Below are 26,804 nucleotides of genomic sequence, written 5' to 3'. Positions count from 1 at the left end.
TCTATTACCCAATCCATGCATGTTGTACTCCATATCAAAGCATCGCTCCTCAACATTCTTCTAGAGCTGTCGTCTGGTATTGACCATTTATCCTCCTATTCTAACTGCTTCTGGAAGCGAAGCCTCAAGCTGTTGTTCAAGACGCCGCCAAATCCAAAGGCGGGAACGATACGACACATTCGTGCCAGACTGCTCTTCAACCAATCAATGCGCACCTTATTCAAGCGATCGCTGAAAGGTGTTCCACCGTTCCGGTTGTACAGATCCAACCCATACAAGTGGAACGGCGTGCTCACAAGCTGAATAGCCGCTGGAGCTAAGAACTGAGCTGCGGACGTCCTGCTCATAACCTTCTCAGCCGCCTCAGTCATCGGAAGTCGCGAAGCAATCATAGGCGGGAGATTGAACGACGCGAAAATCGTCATGGCATCGCGGAGAGCGAAGAGTGCGTACGTGACAGGCGGGACGGGTCGATTGCTGACCGTGCCAAACATCTTCGTAAACTGGCTATCTTTCACCATCGTCAGACTCAGATTCGCCGCGCTCGTAGCCGCGAATTTCGCCGGTCCATGCGTAACGTGGCTCGCAGGTCTGCAACGTGTGGTGGATTTGAACGTATCGAGGAAATTCGCGCTGAGGTATGTGCCGCCGTAGACCATGACAATGAGCGCAAAAGGTTTCGAAGTCAGGTAAAGATGTGGTCGGAGAAAGAGTTTCGACATGGAATTCTTGATCGATGTCATGAGGGCTTGCTTCCCTGACGCGTTTTCCATGATGGCTCTGCAGTTCTCAAAAATCAGCGTACCGTAATCACTTCCACAAATATCCTCCTTCTTTTTCTCTCCTCCTTACCTATCAATCATACTAACAACAGGCGCAACAGCAGCACCCGCAGCCACCGCACATCCTGCATCTACCACAAGTCTCTGGCTCAAATTCTTAGTATTCCATTCCTCTTTCTTCCCTCCCATCATCATCTTCTCCGCTTTCGAGACGGTTGCGGTATCGAAAACCGGAGCCGAAGAATTCGTTTCGAACTGACTGCTACTGCTGCTCTGCTGTGCTGTATCCCGACGCTGAGGATCTCCGAGACCGGCAGCCATACTCGTTCGAACCAAGATATCGAGTCGTGGACATCTACAGCTCTGTGTATTGTGTTACCTGCGAAGCGGGTGGATTCGGCTATGTGGGAGCGAGCTGCACGGAGCTCTTGAGGAGTTTGTTCGTTCTAGTACTGATGAAGAGGTAGCTTTGTACCTCTGATGACGATGGGCGTAGAAACGCGTGAGGAAGAGCCTCACGGACGGGCTGAACTCTATGGATCTTTTTTTTCTTGCGGCTCACCGCCCTGCGAGCTCGGCCTGGTCGGACTGTTCGCCGATGGATTTGAGATGTTTTGATTGGTCGGGGCTCATATACCGACCCCTTGTGTCTGTGCGGCTCAGGCTTCGCACGACAGACGCCGATGGAGACTCGTGTCGCATTGAGATTGCTGATATATTAAAACAGTGACGCCTGACTCTCTGGGCTGGAAAGAGGGTCATCAAATTTCATGCCAATTTTCAAGATGCATCTCTGTGAGAATCGCCTATAGAATAGAGAAAACGATGTTGAAGAACTTCTGCGGTCGATGTATCCAGATGCCATCAAAGTCGCCATTCGCCTTCCTGTCTTCTTCGGACCAATTCTCCTAGAGGCACGTCGTCCTCATCGTAAAAGTCCGCAACCTCATCAACTCCAAAGTCAGCCAAACGCTCTCCCTCTTGGTTTCGCCATGCCTCTTCGCCCGCATCTGAATGTGAGCGTCCACGAGGTACCTCTTCCACATCCGATCCATCATCTGTCTCAAGCGCATTCTCGTCTTGGTAGGACTGATTTGCCTTTTGGCGAGTGGCTTTCTCTAGACGCTCGTGGAACGGTCGTCTGCGCAGCACGAACTCGCCGTCCGCGTCGGTATAGCGCGTCAAGTCAGCAGCTTGCCGTTGCTTGAACGCATCGACATCCCATGCCTTGGTGAATCCGTCACCTACTAGTGGCTTCCTCTCTGCTCGGAAAAGCCTGTCTGGATCTGGTGGCGGCCATGGCTTGCTTGGATCTGAATACAAATTAATAGCTGAGGACGTAGTGGGTAGGGGAGCAGAAGATACCATCTATTTCATTGTGCTCAAAGCTCAATCCACTCTCGATGCTTGGACTTCGTGAGAATGGCCAGAACCAGCTCAAAGGATTTCTGCTGCCCATGCCTTGGCAGATGTTGGACCAGATGCCAACGTCCCATGGAAATTCCTGGTGATCGATGCGCACTTTCCTTCCATCCGGGCCTTCGAGGTAGCCGCCGAGGACTTTCGCGCGCCGCAGTAGCGTATGATGTCGCTCGATCTCCCATCCCTCAATCGTCCACGTGTTGACAGCTAGTGACCAGAGAGTTCGTCCGAGAAGCAGAACAAGTGCGAAAAGCACCATCGAATTGGTCGCGCACAGAATGAACAGGTGCGCTAGCTGCAGCACCGAAGGACCCAGGTACTGAAGGCAGAACTCAGCACTTTCCACCTTATGCTATGCCTATAAATTCGAAGGTTGTACTTACGCTTGGAAGGTGCCTCTTCTCCCAGAGAACTGCCACTCTCTGAAACAAGAAGTATTGTAGGAACGCCATAGAAACATCGGCGTAAAAGAGAAAGCGTATGAAGTGAGGAATGGTAATGTGTGAAACGCAGTTTGCTGAGAAGCTGTTACCTACCGTCTCGTATCCTCGTACGCGATGGGCCTACCTGTCCACACGCAATGATGGTCCATTTTCGTGACACACCTTGGTTTAGTGAGCACAGTGATAGCGCAGAGAATTGATAGGGTCCTACCGCTTGCAAGTCTTGCAATGATGTGCTCTGGGCGGCTTGAATGTCTCGCATCTCCTACACCATTTGTTGCTCTGTGCAGCTGTCTTGCTGGCGTCTTGCGCGGAATTGGAGTCAATGTCAATGGTCATTTCGTGCCAGTCTTTAGGTATCCGCCCAGGGTCGGTAAAGCATGTTCTCCAGTAGCAGATCAACAGCGATATCACGGACGCGTTGAACAGGTATGAGTCGCCTTTCCGTAATGGTCCGGGCTCAATGTGGTAGAAGAGCCATTGTGATGTGAACGCCAGAAATGCCACCAGGGATGTGACGCCTGGCACAACGAGCTTTTGTAAGGGCGTGTCATCTAGAAGGCCCATGATGTGGCGGATGTGTGAGAAGTCATCAGGGGGTCAAGTCCACGGTGATCGAGAAGTCAAGAGGCGGCCTTGGCTCCTCCACTTGGACTTCCAAGTTGCGTCACCCCACCCACCACCGTCGACCGACCGGCAACTTCCTTGCTGACACCTCGATCAGTGCAGAGCAGAGACACACCCACCAACCCAGCCGAATAATCCGCGCACTTGCCTACGCTCTCCCGCCGCCAGCCGAAGCGACACCATCATTGCGACCGACATACATACGCGATCACTGCCCCTCAGAACATCGTAACAGCCGCGCAAGCCGGCACTGTCACTGGCACTGGCGTAGCAACTTGAGGTTCTTCGAAGGCTTCAGCGCTCAAGATGGCGCGAGTATACGCAGATGTCAACCAACAGATGCCGCGCGCATACTGGGACTATGACAGTGTGAACATCAGCTGGGGCGTCCTGGAGAACTACGAAGTTGTGCGAAAAATCGGTAAGAGGCGCGCATGTGGAGGACTATGGAAGCCTGTGCATGATAGCTGACCATGCGTACTCTAGGTCGCGGAAAGTACAGTGAGGTTTTCGAGGGCGTCAATGTCGTCAACTACCAGAAATGCGTCATCAAGGTCCTGAAGCCGGTCAAGAAGAAGAAGATTAAGCGTGAGATTAAGATCCTGCAAAACCTGTCTGGCGGACCCAATATTGTTGCACTCCTCGACGTTGTCCGAGACAGCCAGTCCAAGACACCAAGCTTGATATTCGAGCATGTCAACAATACCGACTTTCGCACACTATACCCCAAGTTTCTGGACTACGATGTGCGCTACTATATTTACGAGCTTCTCAAGGCTCTGGACTTCTGCCACAGCAAAGGAATCATGCATCGAGATGTGAAGCCTCATAACGTTATGATCGACCATGAGAATAGAAAGCTTCGTCTCATCGACTGGGGTCTCGCCGAATTCTATCATGCAGGAACCGAGTACAACGTGCGAGTTGCAAGCCGCTACTTCAAGGGGCCGGAGCTCCTTGTCGACTTCCAGGAGTACGACTACAGTCTGGACATGTGGTCGCTGGGCGCAATGTTTGCCAGCATGATCTTCAGGAAAGAGCCCTTCTTCCACGGAAACAGTAACAGCGATCAGTTGGTTAAGATTGCCAAGGTTCTTGGCACCGAAGATCTCTTCGACTATCTCGACAAGTACGACATCGAACTCGACGCGCAATACGACGACATCCTTGGCCGCTTTCCGAAGAAGAGCTGGAATGCTTTCGTCAATTCCGAAAATCAGCGCTTCGTTAGCAACGATGCTATCGACTTCCTAGACAAACTTCTACGCTACGACCACCAGGTAATGATTACAGGCATGTCGTCATTAATGCTGAATGCTGACTTTTTGACAGGAGCGGCTGACCGCAAAAGAAGCAATGGCGCACCAGTACTTCGCGCCTGTACGACAAGCAGAGCAGAATGAGCAGCAAAATTCGAACAGTACTCACTCCTAGGAGACTCGTTTACCTTTCGTCGGAGAGGCAACAAGGGACGTGGCCATGGGGGCAGGAACGCGGCCAGATACGCCGCATCCATTCGCTTTGGATCGACCCGGTCAATCATGAACCTGTATTGCACGACGACAGAAGCAGAAGATTGACTGCCACAAATATTACACAGATCGAGAATGGTCTACGAAGTACGAAGCAATGGATGAAGGTTGCAATTTGGGCACTGCCATGATACCCTGTGCTTCGTTTGGGAAATGAAATGGTACGGAAAGGAATCTACCAAGTCTCGGGATGCTCTTAGCAAGGCGGCAGCTCGCTTTACCATTACCAGTGACGGAATCAATCTTTGGGAACTCAACTTCTGACAATGACTAGACATATCTTCAATGCTGTCTCCTTTGTTCTGTAAGTAGGCAATACTGAAGGCTAAGCTGCTGAGCTAAATTTATGCAGGTCATTCCGCGCATCCGCGTGCTATTGCTAGGAACATGCGTGATCGTTACAAAACGAGGGCTGACGATCATATGGAGACATGGATATTGTGATGGTCTTTCCGTTTACGCCGACTTCTTCTGGGTGCTGGATTTCCGTTGGGAGCTTAGGCCGAGAGCCAGCGACTCGTATGGATTTTGGCTCGCTAGATACCGATGGAGGTTGTAGGATGGCTGCCGTGCATCGCTCTTGCGGTCTTTGTTAGGCTTAGGTTGTTGCTGACCACCTGAAGCTGTGACGGCGCTCTGGGATTCAGTTTGTCGAGCGCTGCCAAACGTGGCCGCAACGCTGCGGGAAGAACCATTGTTGCTGGACACAACCTCAGCCGACAATTCACCGATCGATAAATACTTACTGACCCTTTCGAACCACGGCCGCCGTCCTCATCTGGGAAGCGCTTTTTAATCTCGGCTAATGACGAACTCATGCGCGATCCTTGGCGATGTTGAGAAAGAAGTCTAGGCAGATAGGCAGGCAGGGCTGGTGGATTCTCTCTTAAGTCGTGTTGATCCTTCAGACGACGACACTGCGAAGATGGGCTTCATCTTATACTCCGTGGATCTTCGCGGGACTCGCGTCGCCGTCAAACGCTGGAAACAACACTGTGAAACTCCTGTCCAGCCCTCATTCGCACACCATACAACTCATATCGCAGGATCATGTTGAGCGACCATCGTGAGCAAGGAACTCTCGCCGGCGTTGCTCGCTGGAGCTAAAGAATGGTCTGCATACGACCAGCACGGACCACTATCGTGAAGGACTGTTTGTCCTTCAAGCGTGGCAGTTGTCGGTACGGCACGATCGCACCCTGCATGGGCCTCGGTCAGTGACACCGCACTGATGCTTCGGGAGGTCACAGGGCCGCTTTGCTGGCTTTGACCAGAGATTTGGCAGATGCTGAGTGGTGGATCATCTGCAGCTGCACTTTTCTGCTTGATCGCCAGGAGATGTGGATAAGTAGATGATAGGGCTGTAACCCTGATCGTCCGCTCGTTAGAGCGTTTTGGGATGCATCTTGTGATCGGCTCCTCTCCATCGGCAGACTATCTCTGTCCCGAGCTCTTCTTTTGACGGGCCGAATGTGCCTTGCAGCCGTGACGAAAGCTCCGGCGTAGAGAGCAAAGACTTTCCAGGTGGTAATGCCGAAGCGCGCCAGTGGGTGAATGCGCCGGTGGCAGCGGCCCGAGCTGTTGTATACAACCACCCGACGCCTTCCACGGAGCCCTACCGGCTGCAGTCCTTTCTCTCCTCATTCGCAGCACTGCTGTGCGGAGGAACATGTTCATCCACCTTCCGCCGGGCTTATGCGTGGGAAGGGTCACCCAAACCGCTCGAGGTCTTCCAAGCCTCTGGCAAGGCGTATGACGCAGCTGTGTGTACGCGAGCGTGCCACCAGAAACACACTTGACACCGAGCGGAGCGGATGCGTGCATGATAGATGCAGTCTTCCATCACGAGCATTGACGACGCGAACCAAAGAAGGCAATATCGACGATGATGTATGCATAATGCAGCAGATATGCGCTCCTCCCCGCTGGTCTTGATTTCAAATGCCTTGGCACCGCACTGAAATTCACCTACGCTTGCGCTTGCCCGTACCCGGCCTTCGCCCACCACAGATGGCATGGCCGGAGTGCCAAGACGTGGACTTCCAATGCTCCCTCAGAAGACATTGGTACATGTCCAGCTCTCGCTGAGCGGCAATCCGCGGAAAATCGCGCGTGTCACCTCCAGCGGCGTCACTTCGCCTCATCAGTCCCAGCAGACCGGTATCTGATCGCATGGTGGCAGGCGAGAGCTTCGATCAGCTTTCCAGAACAAGTGCACGCACTATGCTGACATACACATCACGACACAAAGTCGGTGATGGAGGCTAGCGACACCGGGACTTGAGCCGTAATTGCCCTCGACCACAAACCAAAGGCATCTCAGGGACCCATTGACACAGCAGATCCAATGATATCGGACCGGTCGGCCCATTGTCACAACTCGAGACCCGCGCTATGGACACTACAGCCATCCATGCAACACGCGGAATAGCGGTCAAGTGCATACATGCCATCACTGCAGCGCTTGACAGCTCAGTGTCCTTCTTGTGATGCGACCAACACTTCTTCGGACCAACAACTGGTATGCGTCCGGATCTCTGGCCGCGCAGGATTGTGGATGCACAATCGCCCTCCAGCTTCACAGGCATTGCTGCACAAACCAGATCTTGACACTTAATTATACACAACGTGCCAACAAAGCAATCCCGTTTCGATAGCCCTAGTCTCATCTCAGCATCCGATGCTCAACGACAGAAGCTCACCGATGCAAGTTCTACAGCGCCGTTGCGCCCAGGGGAGAGTGGAGCTTGCTTTCCATCGAATGCAATATGACCCATTCGCCACCAACCACCAACACGAGATGCCGTTGTAAGAGAAGTTTAGTCCTTTCACTCCGGTCCTGTAAAGCCCTTGCGGCACGAACATGATTCTATCCTTATGCAACCATCCACGGCCATATACCAAACTACATTTGGATACCGCATGAAGTGACTCCGAAGAACATCCTCTAGTTCCCGTAGCATCAGATCCAATAGACACCAACAACTCCTGCTTGTCATAACAACACCTCTTCTAGCTATCCTTCCACATCCATTCATCCACTATCCCTCGCCGTATAATCAGACTGCATTTGGATACCGCATCAAGTACCTCCGAAGAACATCCTCTAGTTTCCGCACCATCAGACCCAATAGACACCAACAAACTCCTGCTCACAACACGAACACCTCTTCCATCGAATCTCTCATCATCCGATATTGCGTGGCTGAAAAACCAACCAACCAACCAAGAACCCTTGTAATACGAACGCTTCGACCAGATGCGTATTCTCAAACAAGCCAAAAAAGCCCCCGTCCACTCTCGCTTCGGGTTCTGACTTCCGAGATTTGTTGTAGGTAAGATTCCTATAGGAAATGCCTTGGAAGGTTGGTTTCTGCAGTACCTTGCGTCTTCTTCTTTCGGGGCTTTCGTTATATATAGAGTAGGGGGAGCTTGAAAAATCCTAGTTTGTTCTTGCAGCGGCGGTGAAATACACTTTTGAACTGACGAAAGGAGGTAGGGATAGCTATATGCGTGTAGTTGTTTGTTGTAGCTATTATTATTATCACTCTGTAGAACTATAACCTGTATAAGAAAAGGCTGCTAGCGCCTACAATGTGTGCAAAAATACCTGTAGAAGCTACAAGTGAGTAGTGGCGTGGTTGCGAACTTTCGAGTCGACTGGTTTCTGATATAATAAGATGGATATAATAGCACGGACGATCAGGAATGTAGTTGTAGCAGTGAGGATGCTAGCTAAGCTATCAGTCTATAAGAAACCCACCCGTTAGGAACTAGTGCTGTTTCTAGTCTTCTCGACAAGTGCAAGTCCGAGGGCGTTTGGAGTTTTGTGCAAGTTAATGCGGTATACTGTGTGGACTAGACCAAGGGGTGTGACTAGGCTTGCGGTAACTACTACTCAGATGCAGCTCAAGCCGGCAGCTTAACGGGGCATAGCGGGAGATTTTGGCATCAACAGCGTCAGCATTGCGAGACTCTTATTATGAATCAGTACGTGACAGCACTCTTATTGGTGAGACATTTTCATTCCCAGGTGCAAGCGATCAGTGTGCCTGTTATCAACAAATTGACGTATGTAATGCCGGCCCCATTATAAGCTTGTAGCTCTTAAAGAAGAAGAAGAAACTAACAGGAACGAAGAAAGGTTGTCTTGATGCGGACAATGGATAATGTGGATCCGGAGGACAACCGTTAGCGTTCAAGGAATAGAATTGGTCTGCTGCGAACCGGACGCAGCGATGTTTGATGAATGCGGAGATGGAGATGTGTAGAGTTTTCGTCGGGTCCCGAGTCGGATGCAGTATCTGGGAATTGCGAGATAGAGTTCTAGAATAGGTGGAGAAGGACGCTGGGCATCGACTCCAAGGTGCGGAGATTGACTTCGCCAAGCATTGTTGTCCTGCGGTCGGCGGTCGCTGAGCGAAGGGCCTCGACTTCTGTTATTGGGTTGTTGGTTTTCGTACTGACTCAACAGTACGCCGGTCGATAGCGGGCAACCCATGCAGCAGCCGATGGACATCCATTAGTTTTCAAGGACGAATCTAATGCAGCGGTTCTATGGCAGTCGTTAATGGCATCTGGTGTGTCAGAGCGACAAGGCAGCCCATGCCGAGCCGACAGACATCCAGTAGTGAGAGCTGAAGCGTCGTCCACAGACCGCGTAGCGATGGTAAGACTGGTCTATTCCAATAATGCCGTTTGTGTAAGGTGCTGCTAGGTGAGATTTCGTAGGGCTACAAGGGTCATTCCGTGCTAGCTCGTGGCGGCTAATAAATCGGAGCCAGAACATGAGCTGTCAGGCTGTGCCGCAATATGGATATTTCATCCTGATCAGGCAACTGCACATGATTCCCGAAGGACATGCACTAGTCGACTCGCTCGTGAGACCTCTCATATCCAGCGCTGAGATGGTAACACCGTATGCACATGTGGCAGGCTGAGGCTAAGTATAGAATAGAATCTGACGCGCGTCTGAGCGGTAAGGTAGGTAGCTTGTTAGTGCATGGTATCTTGTGCGGCATTCGGTATCGCTTCTTTAGGATGTTTGAGTGGCAGAAATTGAAGCGCCAGCATGAGGCCAGCGCGCGGAGTCCATACGAAGGTGGCTCGTGGCCGAGCAGGCATGGCTCGCTGCTTCAGATGGTTAGGTATGGCTGGACGTGCGGGTGGAAATGCAGTGCGGAGTGGCGGCTGAGACGATCGAGGAGCACAGCGCGAACACACTCGGTGCTGCAGTTGCCGTTTTCGACTATGCCGAAACATGGTAAAACATGTTCAGAAGCCGAAGTTGACGACGTGAGGTTCGTGGGCGTTGTGTTGGGAAAACTCCGGCTTCGGAGATCGGACATCAGCATGACGGCGAACACGAACACCCGCCAAGGGTAATTGCCGTGGGCAAACAGATACAGATGCGGAGGTCAGACAAGGCTGTGACCATGTCCTGAGGCCTACATCAGCCGGGTCGTGAGGCTCAATATCGGAGATTCGGCGAGATTGTATGCTTGACCGTTGGAGGCGGCGACGCACGTCATCGGCCATCCTCGTGACCTCTTCAGTCAACGCACTGGCTTCCTAGGATTAATGATTGTATCGGTATGGTACACTCTGTCCTCTTGCTTGATCAGGATGCTGCACATGCTGGCAACGGAAACAGCCATTAGTGTGCGTCTCATATGAGCGATTGCTCGTGAACATTTCGCTTGCTTGACACTGGAATTTCTTCAGGCTTGTCCATGTTACATTACAGCTCCTGCTCACGAGAGTCAGCCTGCCGCTTTCGGGCACTGCACTTTCGCCATCACGTACCTCCGTTAGCGTTCTCCTTTCATCAACCTATTGTATATTGCGAGCTGTGCTGCCGCGCATGGCACAGCACATTGGCACAGATTGGCACAGAATTGTGCTGTACATGGAGACATGGGCTTGATCCATGACATGCATGACTGCCGCATTAGGAAATCGCAGAATGCAGAATACAGAATGCAGCCTCGACGACCCCACGGGAAGGGAGTATCACAAACACAGATTGATCTTCAGAAGGCTGCTTGAAGTTCACGTTGACATCATCAGGTCTCCGTCTCCGCTGCTACGCCCGCCATCCATCTAACTGACCCAGCAAGAACTGGCACAATATACAGCCTACAGGTCGGGCCTTTGCTAATCGCTGCTAGAAGCCTAGAACATAGTCAGTTTCGCTTAAGCCGACCGCAGCCGTGAGCAAGGTGCAAGTAGAATACTCGCATGCACGTTGACGTCTCAATGCCAAGCCATCAATCTAGCAGTCGCACTGTGCACCATCCTGTTTCGGAGGAAGCGCCCACCGTCCACCTCGAGCCTCCAAGCAGCTCGCATGCCCAGCAAGAGCACTACTACCGTTGTACTGTAGTCCTACAGGATTCCCAGCCCATACCACAGCAACGCATTTGATGTAAAGACCTATTTTGACCAAGTAAGGTCAGGCTTCGCAGAGCAACTAGCTGCCTGGACCTTGCTCCAAGTTTAGTCGTCCGATTTCCCGACAAGGTTAGCGGGTAAGTCCAGCGACTGTACATGCTATTCCAACCACCTCTACAAGGGTAGCATGTAATAAGTCCAACGACTGTATGTATATGCTGTATAGAATTCCAACTTCCAACTTCCAACCACCTCCACAAGCTATGCCATGCCATGTCATGCCGCTGGCTTGGGCATCGCCTGTAGAGCTCGCCACATGATCGTGTCTTTTCAGTCGTTCGAAAGTCTGGCAGACTAACGGATGACCTCCCGCAAGTGCATATTCAGACAGTGGCTGGCTGAGAAGACTGCGATTCAGGACACGCCCAGGCAGCCGGCTGCGAGTAGACGACTGTCATTACTCAGACGGAGAAGGCACGATACCATCGTTGGCGGCGACCAAGGGCTGGATGACCGATGTCCAGGAACAGGCCTCGATACATGCACTGGCGTGAAGCAGGTCGATATCCCTCCATGCCAACAAGCTACTGTTGGCTTCATCTACTGTACTAGCTGCGATACCCGCAAGACCTTGCACCAGCGAAGCTCCACAAGGCTCAAGCCATCTACGGCGCGACAAATCGACACCGTGTAACGCTCGCTCCCTACCCGCATGTTTGGCTGAAGAAGAATTCTACGATTCATCAACAAAATGTACGAGCTAACGGATGTTTGCACACCAACACTGTGGCTGGCTGAGAGCTGATCAGCCGTCGTCGTTTATCCAAGTCCGTAGGCTGACCTGACCTGACCTGACTTGAACCGCCTGGATGCATATTGTTGACATCGACTCGGCCCCCATTGCTGCCTCCCGGGTCCCCCGCAAAACATCGTACATCGTGACAGGAAATACTCACGAATATTGCGCTGCGTCTCGAACCTGAACTTCAGTTCGTAGTCGGATCCGCCGATAGTGGCTGGCTGACTGCTTACACGAGTCGGCGCCGAATCCTGCGCGGCCCAGAAGATTTTGCGGAAACTTATCCACAACAAGTTGGCCTTCGACAACCAGGAACCTATTGTTGCGGAGACCAATGGCTGCTCGCAGCATTCGGCGGCTCCGAACCGTCATCATCGAATTTTCCAGAAAGTCAGGCACGTAAACCATGCGCTCAGCTGAATGCCTTCACACGCCGGCGTACTGTATCTTTGCCAGAGTGTGAAGTCAATTACGTGAGATGCCCAAGCGCTAGCCAGGTCGACGAAGCGCGCATGCACCCCTTAAGCGCCGCGGCTTGCGGACGAACCTCCGGCAGGAGCGCTTGCCTCGTCTGAAAGAGTTGCTGCAGTAAGAGGAAGCTGCGAGAAAAGGTTATCAGAAAACAAGTTAGTGTATCATCTTAGCATTACATACCCTATAAAGGTGTGTGTATCTTTGGGAACGCTCAGCTTGTTGCTTCCGCCGGTTCACGAGTTCATGTTTTTGACAAGCCAACTTGCAGACGCCGCCCGGAGCGGCATGGCTCAAATGCTGAGACCCTCCAGATACTTTCTCGCAACCTCGACAGCATCGTCGACCTTATCCGCGTTGGTGCCTTGACCAAGCGATGTAGCACCCTTTCCACCAGCCTTGCCTCCGACCAGGCCAGCGACTTCGTTCGACCACTTCGCGGCATCAGCGCCTTTGCCTTGTGCATCAGAAGAAACATGACAACCATGGACAACCTTGCCATCTTCAGTCTTACCGAGAAGGTAGACCGTCTTGTCTTTCTGCTTGTTGCCAATGACCTTCATGGTCTCCTGAATAGCCTTAGACCCAGCGGAAACAGGAAAGCTCAGCACCAAGGTATTGGAGTCCTTGTTCTTATCGAAGTGCTCGTTGACGGCGTCGAGAAGCTTCTTGTTCTCAGCTTTCTGTGCAGCCTTCTGGTGGTCAAGGTTCTCTTTCACCACTTTGGCCACACGCTCACGCAGCTTGGTCTTGGTGAGCGCGGCCATTTCAAGCTTGCCAAGGTCATGCTGTGCCTCTTTCACCGCACCCTCTTTCTCGGGACCATACTTCATGCCTTCGATGTGAGCGACCTTCTTGTTCCACTCCTCCCCAAGAAGTTGGATTCGATGTGCCGTCTGGCCAGTGACAGCAACAATTCGACGAATCCCCTTCGCGATACCGCTCTCTTCGAGCACGATCAGATCCTTGATCTCAGTGGTGTTCTTCACGTGTGTGCCACCACAGAACTCCACAGATACATTGCGCCAGTCGCTTCGCTTGGGATCCTCAAGTAGATCCTCCACTGGCACACCGATGGAAACGACGCGCACAGGATCAGGGTAGGTCTCGCCAAATACAGCGCGTACACCCTCAATCTGCTTGGCAGTCGCGAGCGGCACATCTTTGGCGTACACTTCGCTGTTTTGACGAATGTATCCCGTGCTTAATTCTTCAATCTTCTCAAGCTCGGCATCAGAGCAGCCTTGCTTGTGGCTGAAATCAAAACGCAGTTTCTCTGGTGCGACCAATGAACCTTTTTGATTGACATCGTCCCCGAGCGTTTCTCGCAGCGCGAAATTGAGGATATGTGTGCCTGTATGGTTATTTCGGATTGGTTGTCGTCGAAGCTCATCGTACTCGCTCAAGACCTGGTCGCCGACTTTGAGTGTTCCGTAGTTCATGTAGCCCGTGTGCATGACATAGCCGCCATACAGTTGCACGTTGTGAACATCGATCTCAGCCTCGCCGTCAATCAGTATCCGGCCTGTATCGTTCTCCTGGCCACCTTGTTCAGCGTAGAAGTTGGTCCGGTCAAGGAAAACACCGAATTGTTCGCCCTTCGGTACTTCTTCGGTTGACTGCAAGAACTTTCGGCCGTGATAGATAGCTTTGATCGTCGCAGTGATGTTGTCCCTCTGGAACTTTGGGGAGTCGTCAGTTTTCGGCACATCCGCCATCTGTTCAAGTGCGTTGATGTCATGGACGTCAAGTTTGACAAGATCTGTTCCTGCCTTCTTCTCGCCCTTTGAGGCCTCTCGGGCCTTCTCCTGCGCCTTGGCAACATCTTCATCAATAATGTCCAATCCTCTCTCCTCCGCCATCAGTCTCGTTAGATCGACTGGGAAACCGTAGGTATCGTAAAGTCGCCACACGTCGTCACCCTCGAGGACTTTTGAGTTGTTCGCCTTACACTTTTGCGCATACTTCTCAAACATGTTCTCGCCACGATCCAGAGTCTTGGCAAAAGATAGCTCTTCCTCGTCAAGAATTTCGATGACTTCGGCCTGCTTCTTCTTGATCTCGGGAAACATATCGCCCATCTGCTCCACCAGCGTAGGCACGATCTTGGAGAAGAAGCTGCCAATATCGGTGTTGAAGTACTTGCGCGCATAGCGTGCACCACGCCTCAATACACGACGCACAACGTATCCACGACCTACATTGTTTGGAATACCGCCGTCCGAGATGGCGAATGTAAGAAGGCGAACGTGGTCAGCGACAACTCGGTATGCAGTGTCGATTCCATCCACATCCTCGTCGCCAAACTTGCCACTGTACTCTCGCGCGCCAGTAATTTCTCGAATTCGCGCAAAGATCGGCGTGAAGACGTCGGTGTCGTAGTTTGAGTACTTGTTTTGCAAGATTGAAACCAGACGCTCGAAGCCCATACCTGTGTCGATGTGCTTCGCTGGAAGCGGGCGCAGAGACTTATCGGGTTCTCGGTTGTACTGAATGAAGACATTGTTCCAGATTTCGATGACATTTGGGTCGTCCTTGTTGACCAAGTCTGCAGCATTGCGGCCTCCAATACGGTCATAATGGATCTCAGAGCAAGGACCGCAGGGGCCTTGATCGCCCATCTCCCAGAAGTTGTCCTTCATGTCACCAGTAAGGATGTGGTCGTCAGGGACGCCCTCTGCACGCCAGAACTCCCTAGCTTCAGTGTCTGGTTCGAGGCCTGCGTCCTTCTTTCCCTCGAAATAGGTAACGTAGAGCCTGTCGGGAGAAAGACCATAGACCTTGGTCAGCAGCTCCCACGAAAAGTGGATGGCCTCCTTCTTGAAGTAGTCGCCGAAGGACCAATTGCCCAGCATCTCGAAGAATGTGTGATGATACGAGTCCTTACCGACATCGTCCAAGTCATTGTGCTTGCCACCCGCACGTATGCACTTTTGCGAGTTGGCAGCACGCTTGAGCTTAGCAAAATCAGAGTCCGGATCAACGGTGCCAAGGAATATTGACTTGTACTGGTTCATGCCAGCATTGGTGAAGAGGAGTGTTGGATCTGCCAATGGCACCACGCTGCCGCTAGGAACAAAGGTATGGCCATTCTTGCCGAAATAGCTAGGCCAATGTTAGTCACGGCAGTTTGTGCACGTGTACAAGGAGGTCGGAGGTCCAAGTGAAGTCAGGCATTGCGTAGAAGCCGTGGCGCATGCAGAAATACCCTCCTTAGCATTGGGAGCACGGAGAGACTCACTCAATGAAGGTCTTGCGGACCTTGACGGCAGTCCACTCAGGCTCCTGGCCCGCTGTGGACGCCATTGCGCGAAAACTCGGATAGCGTGACAGTCGGAGGGCTGGCGTGTGTCTGGAGAGGTTGGCGGTGGCGGTGGTTCTAGAAACGTACAAAAAGTTCGACGTGATGCGAAAGTGCGGGATCAAGCTCCGCCGCATGCAAGCTCGAACTTCAGCCGCTTCGAATCAGCACCTTTACTTATCTTGTGGCCAAACGAAGCTCGGAAATGTGTTGACTGAGAGACGTTGTTAGTTATGGGAGATGCAGAGTGCAGCCATGTGGAACACGCCTGTGCTGGCCAATGGCAGTGGTGGGCACGTCGCAGCAGGGAGGAAGAGACGGGCGGATGAGTCAAGCGTGAGCAGCGATGCCGAGCGCTTTGCGAAACGCTTCAACCTCCTGAACCTTGGTGAGTAGAACCAAAAGAATTATCGTCGCATTCTGACTCGTGAATGTGCAGGCGCCATCAATGGAGATCACCGCAACAGCAACTACTACATCCCCCTCGCGCCATCGCCGAGACCAAGCTCCGCCGCGACCAAGGCAGAAAGCGTGAAAGCAGCAGCGGCCACAGCCGACCATGAGTCAATGCAAGTAGATGAGACGCGTGATCGCGTGTATGTTCACAATCTGGATGAAGAGCTGGCAGACGTGGAGTCGGACGAGGAGAAGCTGATCTTCCTGCCGGATATCGTGAAGCAGTTCAGCAAGATCCCAAAGCACCTCCTCACTGCGCGCAGAGACGATGACCACGAGGGCCAAGAGCTCGTGCTGTATAGCGAGCCCAAGCCGCTCACTTCGGGTGAGGGTTCGAATGCGGTTAGGAAAGCGATTATAGAGTCACGGCAGAGAGCGCGTGAGAAGGCAGCGGAGGAAGCGCGTCAACGGGACATGAATTGCAAGTACGAGCATGGAGGCCATGACGTTGTGGAGACTGCACATGGCTATGGCAGTGGGTATGCGACAGGCCATTCACAGGACATGGACGATGATCCAGACGCCATGGATATGGACTGAGGCTTGCATCGCGCAACAGAACTTCACACTACGCGGACCTTCAGCAGCACCGTCACGCTCATCATGGGTGGACGTAGCTGCAGCTGGTCCTAAAATCGCTGGCCTTCTGCGACCGCCCAGACCAGACTCCAACACCTTTGCATATATTGCACGACGGACTCCAGGCCGGCCTCCCGGTTTGCAGAATCCCGAGACCTCGCCTATTCTGAGAGGAAGCCACCCATAGAGATATGCGGGCATTCACTAGCTCCCAGCATCAATCCTCCTGTCAGAGCAGATGGCCAGGGTTGGGGGAATGATCAGCGCATCACTGCACAGATGGAGTAAACACTCAAGGCCAGCTCGACCTGACCTTTGAAACCTACAGCCATCAAGTCAATCGCGCCCATAGGTCTCCAAAGGACGGGCGCTAAGGGAATGTCAGATTGCATCTTGACTAGTTGCCCTTTGCAGAAATATGCGCAGGGCATCATCGAAGCACGGGCCTGCCTCCGATTCTCACAATCCTAGTCACCATACTAGCTTAAGCTACTGCATCGTAGAAAGGTACGGCCAAAAGGCTCCGGACGTACATGTACTATGTATCTTATTCTAAAAAGAGTTTGGCAATAACGGATACGCTGACCCAAAACATGTCACTTCTTGTGGAACTTGCTCCAATGGGCAGTTACTGAACGAGGCAATGCACTACATACAGTAGTACACTTTGCAAGCACTTCAATCTCTCTTAAACTTTTTGCTCTCGACCAAAAACCCTTCTTTCGTGATTTTCCTCTCATCCCTAAGTCTTGCGCGATCTCGGGTCCTGAATGCTTATTAGGGTTCACTGCGTGTGGGATTCCCCAGCCACATTGCAACAACACGAAATAATATGTATCACGATAAGGCGCAAGACTCAGAGTCGGCTTGCATTCTCGCACAATTCTCAATCCACTTGCAAACAATTCTATTTGGTATTCGCGGCCCGAACTATGTGGGATGAACAGCAGACGGCATGATGAATCAATGCTTTGCTTCCGGGACTTCCTTCTGCCTCTCGACTATATGTTTGAACTTCGATGCGTACCTTCACGAGCTAGACGTAGTGACCTATCTTGTAAAGGGCGGAACAGCTCATTCTTCTAGATATCAGAGGGTACTAACCGGACATTGGACTGGCTGCTTATTGTGATGATTTACAGTAAAGACAGTAGAGCGCGTGCGGCAGGATTGTGGAGCTTGGCAGCCAGCTGTGATAGAGCGCAGCGTGAGTCTGTTGATATGTAGAAATGTGTCTTCACTCAAGAATTTTCGGCCACGGGATCGATGAATTCGTAGTTGCTGATCAGAGTCGCGATTTCTGAACCAGGTGATTTTTCCGAGCTCGCGAGCGATGGTCAATTTATAGATACCAGGAAACCCATTGATCCATATCAAGGACGCTGATGAGCATTCGGCGGCTGGTCTAATTGCTGCTTCATTTCCGATGGTGGCGTAGGTCTCGAGGCTCCCGGGACGCGATCATCTCTTCTCATGAGCAACAGACTTCTCACCACGCTCAGCTTGCCTGAGGCATAAATATATGTATAGAATGCACGTGCACAAGCTTGAAATACCGAGGGCAGTCACACTGAGCGGAAATCACGAAGCAGCCTGAAAAGGAGGTAGGGAATGACCTCTGCACCTACCCTTCCCCTGCAACTCCATCCTCGCAAAAGACACCTCCAACACCTTGCACTCGGATATGATCTCTGGTGATGGTCCTGGCACAGATAGGCCGACGCCAAGATGGCTTCCTTCGCCTCCGATCACGGAGCCCGGGCAGAAACGGCGAAGAGTCGCCTTTGCGGCCGGTAGTTCGAGTTCGTAGGTAAAAGCTCCAGAGTCACAAATCTCGCTCTCTTCAGCAAACAGCAGCTTGAAGCCAACTTCGATATGAGCGCCGAACCGTACCGTCTGAGTGCTGTGGAAGCATTGAAAGCTTTTGAGTCGGATACTCTGACCGTCGAAGACTATGCTAGATCGTTGCTTGATCGCATCAAAGAACGGGATGATATCGTCAAAGCTTGGATTTATCTTGATGCAGATCAGGTCTTGGAAAATGCGAGAGCACTTGATAGGATTCCAAAGTCAGAGCGTGGTCCTCTGCATGGAGTTGCAGTCGCTGTTAAGGTATGCTTGCTGATTGCCGTGTCTTGATCTTGATCTTGAGCTGATTGCGTGCAGGATGTCATCTACACGAAGGGGTGAGGCAACAAGAATTTAATGCCTGCTATGATCTCACTGACTCGCTCCTTCCAGCATGCCTACTCAGCACAATTCTCCAATATACAAGGACAGCCAGCCGGAAGTTGATGCCGGCAGCGTAGCCATGCTTCGCAATGCCGGAGCTTTGATCTTGGGCAAAACGACAACGACGGAATTTGCTGCTACTACAGTCGGTACCAAGACCTCAAATGCCCACGATCCGAATCGCACACCTGGAGGCTCATCTTCTGGATCTGGTGCAGCCGTCGCAGACTTCCAAGCGCCAATTGCTCTGGGCACGCAAACAGGTGGCTCGATGATTAGGCCGGCGAGTTTCAATGGCATCTGGGCAATAAAACCGACTTGGACCAGCGTGTCGCGAGAAGGTCAGAAAATCTACAGTATCAGCTTGGATACGCTAGGCTGGTATGGTCGCTGTGTGGAGGACCTTGAACTCGTCGGGAAAGTGTTCGGTCTGGCTGATGACGAAGTTCCAAGGCCGCTATCGAACGGCGTCAAAGGGTTGAAATTCGCCTTCATCAAGACCATGGTCTGGAACCATGCCGGTTCTGGTACACGCAACGCTTTCGATTCCGGCAAGCAACTTCTCAAAGACGCCGGGGCCGAGGTCGAAGATCTCGAATTTCCTCCAGAATTCTCGAACTTGCCCACCTGGCACACCGTGATGCTATTTTCGGATGGCAGAGTGGCATTTCGACCAGAGTACTACATGGCGAAGCACTTTCTCGCCCCTGATCTGGTCGAGCATGTGGAAGAGTATCACGGCTATACTCGCAAACAGTATCTCGAAGCCTTCGATGGAATTGCCGCTCTCCGGCCGAAGTGGGATGCTATTGCAGAGAAGTATGCTGCCGTCATTGCGCCATCCGTACCAGACGTCGCGCCTGAAGGCTTGGAGAGAACTGGGAGCGCAGTATTCCAGAGTCTCTGGACTGCACTCCATGTGCCAATCGTCAACGTCCCGGCTTTCCACGGCGAGAAGAATCTGCCAATTGGCTTGAGCTTGACTTCTGCTCGCTACAGAGACCAGAATCTCATGAATGTGGCTCGGGAAGTTGGCAAAGTTTGGATTAAAGACTCATAGAATCTCAAATTCGACACGATTTTTGTCGTTTCCAAGGTTTACTTCGCTTTTGCCGGATATCATTTCTGGTACGGAAATTACTCCTGGAATGCTTCCGCAACTTCAGTCGTGGTCGCATCGAAGACTCCTGTCTTCCCACTTATATAGTCGACAACGTAGCAAGAAGCATATGGCGAACGTGGGGGTCCAAGAGCGGTCGATGAGGGTTACAGGGCTGTGACTGATCATTCGAACCTTGGCAGAGATTTGGCCGTGGTATAGGAAACCCAAATCTATACAGTAACAGGAATCCCCTCTACTCTCGAAATCCTGCGCACGCCGTTTTTAAAACAAGGAATTGCACCCCACGCACAACTCTCCCAGTTGCACAATCGGAAGCCGGCAGGTACGCTGTGCTGACATCTTTCTTTATCCATGAATGCGAATCACCAGCGACGTTCCTTGAGTTGACTATCAACTTGCCATCCGTACTTTCCCGCCTCTTGCTTGACACCAGGTAATCTCGAACGAAATTCCGCCTTGTCGTGCTTTTGTATCTTCGCGGAGGGATTGGGGTGATGGAGGTGGAGGATAGGAGCCGTGGCCAGAGATTTCCCGAAATCCTTGAGCAAAGACATGCCTGGATGAAGAAGTATTAGTAGATGTCTGATGATACGGACGCGAACGGCAAGGACGAGATACTCCCATCCTCGTTACTCGTAGCGGCTGTTGAGGAAACAACTCGATCGCAGCCGGGACTATGAGCAGCATTTCCACTCGACTCACCTTCTTGCTTTCGTTTAACATGGTCCTCGGCATCGCCAATGGCAATGAGCTGTCGATCACTTGTGTATCTTCCCGTCCATCTGGATTTGCGAGTCGCGGCGATCAGCGCATCACTCTCGTCAAGCAGCCCGCCTGCGCATTAGCTTACCGATCAGTAGCCATTCCGTGCTCCAGCGTGAAGGAGATATGCGTTAGGTTGCCTCTGAGCGCTTGAAGAGACGATTTAATTGCGGAGAGCAAGCGATCTTGATGTGGTGGCGTTACAATAGCCATGCGTGAAGCTGGTGAGGTCAGATCGAGCATCGCGCCCTCCACGTAGTCTTCTTGAACACCGCGATGCCTGATTTGGGGCGCATACGAATCAGCCAACACGTCAAGAGAGCGGTCTCCTCTGGGTAAGGATTGAAACAAGACTACAAGGACCCGCAAAGAGTCCTCATTTAATTCGCCTTGGCGAGAAATCTGTACTTACCAAAGCGGTGCATGAATGTCGACTCTCCGAAGAAGACCGACGTTGTGTGGTCCAATGGTGGCCAGAAACGATTCGAATTGCATCCACGCGGTAGTCGGCCAAGGAAACTGAAATGTGTTTCGGCCATAGAAAATTGGCGCTGCAAGATTGTGCACATCCCGAGACACTTTGAGGAGGCTGGCTGCCGTCAAGTCGCGGCATGGTCCCTTCCTTGTGCGGGTCTTGTCCCCTCGGAGCTCCATGGCGCCCTTGAAGGACTTGCAGTCATCCTGCATTATCCGGACGTATTGGTAGATTTCATCCCAGGGAAGTGGCACAGAGTAATTCAGCCCGGTCTCGCTATCTTTGACGTTCTTATACGAAGCTGGGACCCGACAGTGTCCGTGGATGAACGCGCGAAGCCAGGTGAAGTCGACAACAATGGGCCCGTCTTTGATCAGTAGGAGGGCCAAGATCCTCTCCTTCACCTTTTCCGGTAACGCGGAGAAGTGGAAATGCTTGCCTTTCGAAGGAGTTCTATTTGTCGTGGCTGGTCGCAGAGGAGCCCCCGACAGGGCGTGATCTTTATTCGAGCCACGACGAGCGCCGAAAGCAGAAGCAGGATGTGAACTTGATGGTACTGCAGCACGAACTGTACCGTTGCCGAGTGAGCTTTCACGGCGGCCAATGGTCGATGCGCCACTGGGCGGCACATAGCGGTCAACATTGACAAGCTGTTCAGCGCGACGCTGCTCCAGCAGATCCTCATAGGCCATCCCATCGTGGTTGGAATGCCACTGACGTTGAACGACACGCTGGATGCCCTTCTGCTTCTTTGAGGGTCCTGTTGGGATGACTACATTGGGCTTATTTGACTCGCTGTAGGCCACATGCGAGCTTTGCGTTGGGTCTTGACTGGCAGAAGCGGTGGCATCATTCCTCCCGGGTGTTTGAAGCTGTCCAATGGTCAGCAATGCCTAGTCTTGGTGATGACTAGATCGGAGTTACCTTGAGCTTCTTGGAGCGGGTTTGCTCAGTGCCAGTGGCGACAGCTCGCTTGTTACGCACGCGTGGATCTGGCGGTGGCGATCGTACCATCGGCGCGCGTGCTGAAGGCGTAGTCGGCGCTGAGCTGTCCATAGAGCCAGATGCAACAGCAGCGGCGGCTGAGTCCATCAGACTTTCGAGGTCGCTGGCGAACTGCGCCGGATCGCTGGCGAACATGATGTGCGGATCCATGCTCGTCTTTCAGTGTTGACGATGCTGAAGATGCTGAAGATGCTGAAGGACGCAGAAAGCTATCACCGGAAATGAGCTGGATCAGACAAACGCTTCGGCGGGAGTTGCCTGGAAGCTTCTTCGGGAAGGCGCAGAACGCAAGTGGGTCCAACATCTCCGTCCTTGCAATCTGCGAACCACAGCCCATTTCGAGGACGACTTCCATCTGTCCTTCGATCCAGTCGTGCTCTCTCAAGACCGGGCGGAGGATACGGCTTAACCGCAAACTGCACACGACAACAGGTGAAAGCACATCGGCAGGCGATGTAACATAACGATTATAGCTTTGCCTTGGTCCAGTCAATATACAACGATGGCGTTTATACAAGCAGGAAGAGATATACTGCACATGGGCGGAGAGTCTTGATTGCGCGAATTGCCCTGCTTGCGCTCCCGCTTCTTAATCGCCGCAATTCATGTTTTCCTGACCTCGCGCTACTTCCGGATACCAACGGCATATTCGTGAAGTGCCGACGCCTTTCCACCCGCTATGCCATGCCATGCCATGCCCATGCAGGTTCGGGTCCGATTGTTTGTCTTCGCCATAGCGTTCAGCTATTGACTCTTCTCGAGCGCGCACAATGTCCCGCGACACATTATTGTGACATCTCTAGCAGTGTGAGTTGAGAGTGTTGTCCTCCCCTCATCGGCTATGGCTTCTTCCAAATGACCGCATTCATGAATTGGCATCGATCTCATTCCAGATCTTCTCCATGTGTGCTCGCTTCTTCTTCGCCTCTTCTCGATTCGCCGCCGTTCGCCGCAGTCGGGCAGCTCGTAGGCATTTGTTGACCTCCGTCTTGGTGCTACTGCACATGCCCATGGACTTCCATAAGAACCCTTTGGCGTGGCATTCTTCTAGAGCTGTCATGAGCTCTTCGCATCCTACAACACATCAGTCTGGCTGTGCAGCGCAGCGCATTGCGTCGGGAATGGTTGCGCCCACCATTTTGATCCTCTCTGTGCAAGTGTGGATGCATAGCAAGACCAAGGACTGGGAATCGGGTAGTTGTGTGAGAGATGGCAAACACTTGAGTCGATGTCGTCTAGAACTCTGCGCGGAATTCTGTCACTCAGATGGACCTGCAAAAGTCGCGCACAGAAAGCTTCACCATCAACACCAAAGTCCAACCTCACAAAAACCATATCGCAAACATGTCCCAACAACAAATATCGGCGAAGAAGCAGCAAGGTAAGCACCCCACATTCTTTCTCAAGCACCTCTCTCACAATTCACCCAGAGCTTCAGGTCCAATACTCCAACTACAAAGACACGCTCCAAGCCGTCGCGCAGAAAATCGGCGACGTAGAACAAGAAGCCGAAGAACATAAGTGAGTTCGTTCAAAGAAAGAAAACCCTCCCGACTCTTTGCCCTTCCAATCATGTCATACTTGCGGTGTCTCACCGCCAATGACAAGCCCTCGCTTCCATCTTCAAGAATTCCTCGAACCAATCGAACTCTCCTTCACCGCCACCAGTTCGCCTCCCCATCCCTGACTCTCTGCCATCGCCATCGGCAGCTGGTACCTGCAGAAGCGTTGTGTGGCAAGAATTTCACTGTGAGTGAGATGGATCGAGGCCATGTTCGCTAACAAGAGTGTGTGTGTAATTCTAGGTTGGTGTTAGAAACGCTCACGCCACTCCCCGGCGATCGCAAATGCTTTCGAATGATCAATGGCGTTCTTGTGGAAAGGACGGTGAAGGATGTGCTGCCGGCGCTGCAGACGAATGCTGAGGGCTTGAAGAAGGTTTTGGATGATCTTGTTAAACAGTATCACACCAAGCAGGCGGAAATGGAGAAGTGGAAGGTGCGCCGCTGTGGATTTGGTACTCCTCTATGTGGCGGTGTGCTGACTTGTGGATACAGAAGAAGAACAATATTCAAGTTGTTCAGCAATGATCGCTGCTCTGGGATGTGCGAAGGAACATGCTTTACTACTGTATGCTGGACATGTTATCTGCAAGCCGCTGACTCTGGATGCATGCGCGAGCAGCCTGCTCTACAGCCGCGCATTGTGTGAGCTCTGCAAATTACACTTGCAGAACCCCCTCTTCATACAAGAAGGCGAGTCACTACTGGTGGTCGGGTTGCTGGCACACATGCTCCGGAAGGCAGTGCCTCCTCACAGTCTGAATCAGAGACCGAAACCCGGATCTTGGATTTCCTGAAGACGATCTGCAAAACACAAGCATGGATAGACTGTCAATACTGTATTGCGTGATGAAGACGCAGCAAGCTTCTGTTCGGGATGGACGGCCCGGCTCTCGACCGCCGAACTTCTCCTGCCGTCTCAGAAGCACTGATGCTGGCGAGAGCAAGTCTTCTGAAACTAGATGCGTGGAGCTCTAGCACATGTGGCCTCCAATCTGGTAGTATCATTTGTACGTATTGCCTAGAAAATTTGTGCTTCGGCCTAACAATTGAGGCACTACTCGCTTCCCCTCATCTTTCCAGCGCTTCAGTAGCACAGCACAGCACAGCAGACCGAGAGCTGAAGTCACAGCATGTCACCTGATTGATAGCGTATGTCTCCGTGTACCGAGTCTTATCACCCATCTCGATGTGCGCTGTCAAACGTCACTGCAAGATGACATTTCTCTGGGTCCTAGGGCTACCGTGCACCACACCATCTCGTCTGTCGAAGATGTCATGAGCGCGATGTACAAGGGTGAACCAAAGGTGTGGGAGAGGCCTTAGGGGGTAAGCGAGCACCCTTATGCAAGATGCGCTGGCCCGGTGCGTTAGCTGAGTGAGAAGGCCCAATACTTGAGGCCGGGCAGGGTGAGCAAAGATCATTGGTTTCTGTAAGCTGTCAGGCACAGCCTCACTATCATAGGCTCTTTTCAACGTCAGGCATTGAGGTCGGGCTGGTGAAAGTCGAAAGAAGTGCATCCGGTGCGGAACATGTCGAGCCGCATGGACTGCTGAGTCACTCGTCTAAAGCGAGCTTGCAGTACTTCGCTTGCGAACAGGCAGCTCCGTCCCTCATCGATAGCTAGATCGGTTGTCTCCTATTTGAGAGCGCTAGACCATATGATGATGAACGGAAAGGGTTCCTGAAATGTGGGTCATCCCATGCTGCCATGATTTATGGCTTTTCGCCTGCACGTACGGCACTTCCGTCGCAACGAATTCGTCATGAATGCGCCGCTCGATATTGCCAGCGCATATCTGCAAGCTAATAAGTGTAGGATGCCACCCTTGAAGAAGGGTCGAGGTACAAGCTGAAGTACTTCAAGTATTCGCCTCGTCATAGCGACTACACCGGGTTGGGCCCACATGCATGATAGCATCGTGAGATGCGGGATGAGGTCTTTGTGGCTCCGGCATTGCAGGAGCGTGGCCAGACAAGGACACTGAAACCTTGACAGATGCCGGAGGAGTGTCACAGCTGGTGTGGGAGTCCTTGCCGGCCGGCCTCAAATGTGCGTTGCAGGCACGACGAGGCTGCTGAGAGGATGAAGTGAGGTGAGAGAGCCAGCATTGGAGGTCGAATAGCAGGCGAAATGCCGAAGCGCGCATGATGATTCGTCGGAAAAAGGAAACTGCGGCGGCTTCTCTCTGCCGCTCAAGCTCTTCCATAAAGAATGGCGGGCTCTTTTGCAGCTCAAGGTCCAATCACCACTTCCTTTTGCACCGATTTTCTCGTTGGCCAGCTGCTGGTCAGGTCAGATTCTCTTGCACTCCCGATCCACTTTGAGCGACTCGTGCGTCTGCAGCAACCGCTGTACGCTGTACGCCGCACGCCGCTGCTAGACGCGTCCACGCAACGTCTGCCGGACGGCGACCTCCAGCGTAGGCGCAGGCGCAGGCGCAGGCGCATTGTGTTGGGCTGGCCATTGTGAGGCGCAACCGCACAGCATTCCTCCATAGGATTGCAGACTCGCCGTGTCAATCGGGCTGCCGCCAGCGACAGAGAGTGTGTGGCGCTCCAGCAGACGCGGTAGCCGTGTTGTTGTGTTGTCTCGTTGCTGTGCGCAGGGCAGGCCGAAGCAAAGCAAAGCAAAGCAAAGCAGGCCGCAACGCAACGCCTGACAGAGTGCAGTGCTGCGCTGCGCCTGCCAAGCTCGAGCAGCCACGAACCTCGCCTCGTCTCGCCTCGCCTCGCATCGCATCGCATCGCATCGCATATTCAGCATACCTCACGAGCACAAACGCCACTGCAGCGCGAGGTCCTCAGGTTCATCCGCACTGCATCGCCGCCCGTTCTC

At 52.5% G+C, this 26,804-nt stretch overlaps 11 protein-coding genes across 11 annotated transcripts; 6 read left to right on the top strand and 5 right to left on the bottom strand.

Moving 5' to 3' along the window:
* Window positions 1–95: 95 nt before the first annotated feature.
* MYCFIDRAFT_143477 (uncharacterized protein) lies at window positions 96–971 on the bottom strand (the record flags this gene model as incomplete). The annotated part of the gene is made up of 2 exons (XM_007931796.1): window positions 96–780; window positions 853–971. 2 exons carry the CDS (start codon window positions 969–971, stop codon window positions 96–98), a joined length of 804 nt encoding a protein of 267 aa, XP_007929987.1.
* Window positions 972–1,563: 592 nt separating this feature from the next.
* Window positions 1,564–3,214, bottom strand: MYCFIDRAFT_87412 (uncharacterized protein; the record flags this gene model as incomplete). The annotated part of the gene is made up of 5 exons (XM_007931795.1): window positions 1,564–2,095; window positions 2,148–2,523; window positions 2,588–2,721; window positions 2,772–2,809; window positions 2,859–3,214. 5 exons carry the CDS (start codon window positions 3,212–3,214, stop codon window positions 1,647–1,649), a joined length of 1,353 nt encoding a protein of 450 aa, XP_007929986.1. The 3' UTR covers window positions 1,564–1,646.
* Window positions 3,215–3,371: 157 nt separating this feature from the next.
* MYCFIDRAFT_167106 (casein kinase II) lies at window positions 3,372–5,161 on the top strand. Its single transcript, XM_007931794.1, has 3 exons — window positions 3,372–3,695; window positions 3,761–4,554; window positions 4,607–5,161. The coding sequence occupies exons 1-3, from the start codon at window positions 3,581–3,583 to the stop codon at window positions 4,706–4,708; spliced, it is 1,011 nt and encodes a 336-aa protein (XP_007929985.1). The 5' UTR covers window positions 3,372–3,580; the 3' UTR covers window positions 4,709–5,161.
* A 1,992-nt stretch (window positions 5,162–7,153) lies between these two features.
* On the top strand, window positions 7,154–10,352 carry MYCFIDRAFT_208718 (uncharacterized protein; the record flags this gene model as incomplete). Its single annotated transcript, XM_007931793.1, has 26 exons — window positions 7,154–7,733; window positions 7,782–8,007; window positions 8,037–8,115; window positions 8,142–8,193; window positions 8,253–8,270; window positions 8,339–8,357; window positions 8,423–8,469; window positions 8,513–8,528; window positions 8,577–8,582; window positions 8,615–8,635; window positions 8,669–8,678; window positions 8,709–8,800; window positions 8,840–8,881; window positions 8,939–8,977; window positions 9,016–9,071; window positions 9,108–9,129; window positions 9,173–9,287; window positions 9,315–9,506; window positions 9,538–9,565; window positions 9,599–9,716; window positions 9,748–9,914; window positions 9,946–9,965; window positions 9,991–10,032; window positions 10,085–10,187; window positions 10,215–10,222; window positions 10,252–10,352. Exons 1-26 carry the CDS (start codon window positions 7,684–7,686, stop codon window positions 10,350–10,352), a joined length of 1,689 nt encoding a protein of 562 aa, XP_007929984.1. The 5' UTR covers window positions 7,154–7,683.
* Window positions 10,353–12,612: 2,260 nt separating this feature from the next.
* On the bottom strand, window positions 12,613–15,775 carry MYCFIDRAFT_57749 (uncharacterized protein; the record flags this gene model as incomplete). Its single annotated transcript, XM_007931556.1, has 2 exons — window positions 12,613–15,574; window positions 15,711–15,775. 2 exons carry the CDS (start codon window positions 15,773–15,775, stop codon window positions 12,763–12,765), a joined length of 2,877 nt encoding a protein of 958 aa, XP_007929747.1. The 3' UTR covers window positions 12,613–12,762.
* Window positions 15,776–16,025: 250 nt separating this feature from the next.
* Window positions 16,026–16,766, top strand: MYCFIDRAFT_79679 (uncharacterized protein; the record flags this gene model as incomplete). Its single annotated transcript, XM_007931792.1, has 2 exons — window positions 16,026–16,158; window positions 16,210–16,766. The coding sequence occupies 2 exons, from the start codon at window positions 16,026–16,028 to the stop codon at window positions 16,764–16,766; spliced, it is 690 nt and encodes a 229-aa protein (XP_007929983.1).
* Window positions 16,767–18,680: 1,914 nt separating this feature from the next.
* Window positions 18,681–20,446, top strand: MYCFIDRAFT_57751 (uncharacterized protein; the record flags this gene model as incomplete). Its single annotated transcript, XM_007931557.1, has 3 exons — window positions 18,681–18,917; window positions 18,972–18,991; window positions 19,047–20,446. 3 exons carry the CDS (start codon window positions 18,681–18,683, stop codon window positions 20,095–20,097), a joined length of 1,308 nt encoding a protein of 435 aa, XP_007929748.1. The 3' UTR covers window positions 20,098–20,446.
* A 76-nt stretch (window positions 20,447–20,522) lies between these two features.
* MYCFIDRAFT_199038 (uncharacterized protein) lies at window positions 20,523–22,537 on the bottom strand (the record flags this gene model as incomplete). Its single annotated transcript, XM_007931791.1, has 5 exons — window positions 20,523–20,716; window positions 20,863–20,942; window positions 21,011–21,202; window positions 21,335–22,269; window positions 22,322–22,537. 5 exons carry the CDS (start codon window positions 22,535–22,537, stop codon window positions 20,523–20,525), a joined length of 1,617 nt encoding a protein of 538 aa, XP_007929982.1.
* Window positions 22,538–22,939: 402 nt separating this feature from the next.
* On the bottom strand, window positions 22,940–23,586 carry MYCFIDRAFT_57754 (uncharacterized protein). Its single transcript, XM_007931558.1, has 2 exons — window positions 23,538–23,586; window positions 22,940–23,476 (listed from the first exon to the last, which is right to left on the bottom strand). Exons 1-2 carry the CDS (start codon window positions 23,569–23,571, stop codon window positions 23,268–23,270), a joined length of 243 nt encoding a protein of 80 aa, XP_007929749.1. The 5' UTR covers window positions 23,572–23,586; the 3' UTR covers window positions 22,940–23,267.
* A 160-nt stretch (window positions 23,587–23,746) lies between these two features.
* Window positions 23,747–25,008, top strand: MYCFIDRAFT_87416 (uncharacterized protein; the record flags this gene model as incomplete). The annotated part of the gene is made up of 4 exons (XM_007931789.1): window positions 23,747–23,783; window positions 23,833–23,923; window positions 24,208–24,400; window positions 24,460–25,008. The coding sequence occupies 4 exons, from the start codon at window positions 23,747–23,749 to the stop codon at window positions 24,490–24,492; spliced, it is 354 nt and encodes a 117-aa protein (XP_007929980.1). The 3' UTR covers window positions 24,493–25,008.
* Window positions 23,749–25,008, top strand: MYCFIDRAFT_167095 (uncharacterized protein). Its single transcript, XM_007931790.1, has 4 exons — window positions 23,749–23,783; window positions 23,833–23,923; window positions 24,208–24,400; window positions 24,460–25,008. Exon 4 carries the CDS (start codon window positions 24,489–24,491, stop codon window positions 24,759–24,761), a length of 273 nt encoding a protein of 90 aa, XP_007929981.1. The 5' UTR covers window positions 23,749–23,783; window positions 23,833–23,923; window positions 24,208–24,400; window positions 24,460–24,488; the 3' UTR covers window positions 24,762–25,008.
* Window positions 25,009–26,804: the final 1,796 nt, after the last annotated feature.

This window comes from Pseudocercospora fijiensis (genome assembly GCF_000340215.1).
Source record: "Pseudocercospora fijiensis CIRAD86 unplaced genomic scaffold MYCFIscaffold_8, whole genome shotgun sequence".
Lineage (NCBI taxonomy): Eukaryota > Fungi > Ascomycota > Dothideomycetes > Mycosphaerellales > Mycosphaerellaceae > Pseudocercospora > Pseudocercospora fijiensis.
This window is presented reverse-complemented; position numbering and strand designations above follow the sequence as displayed.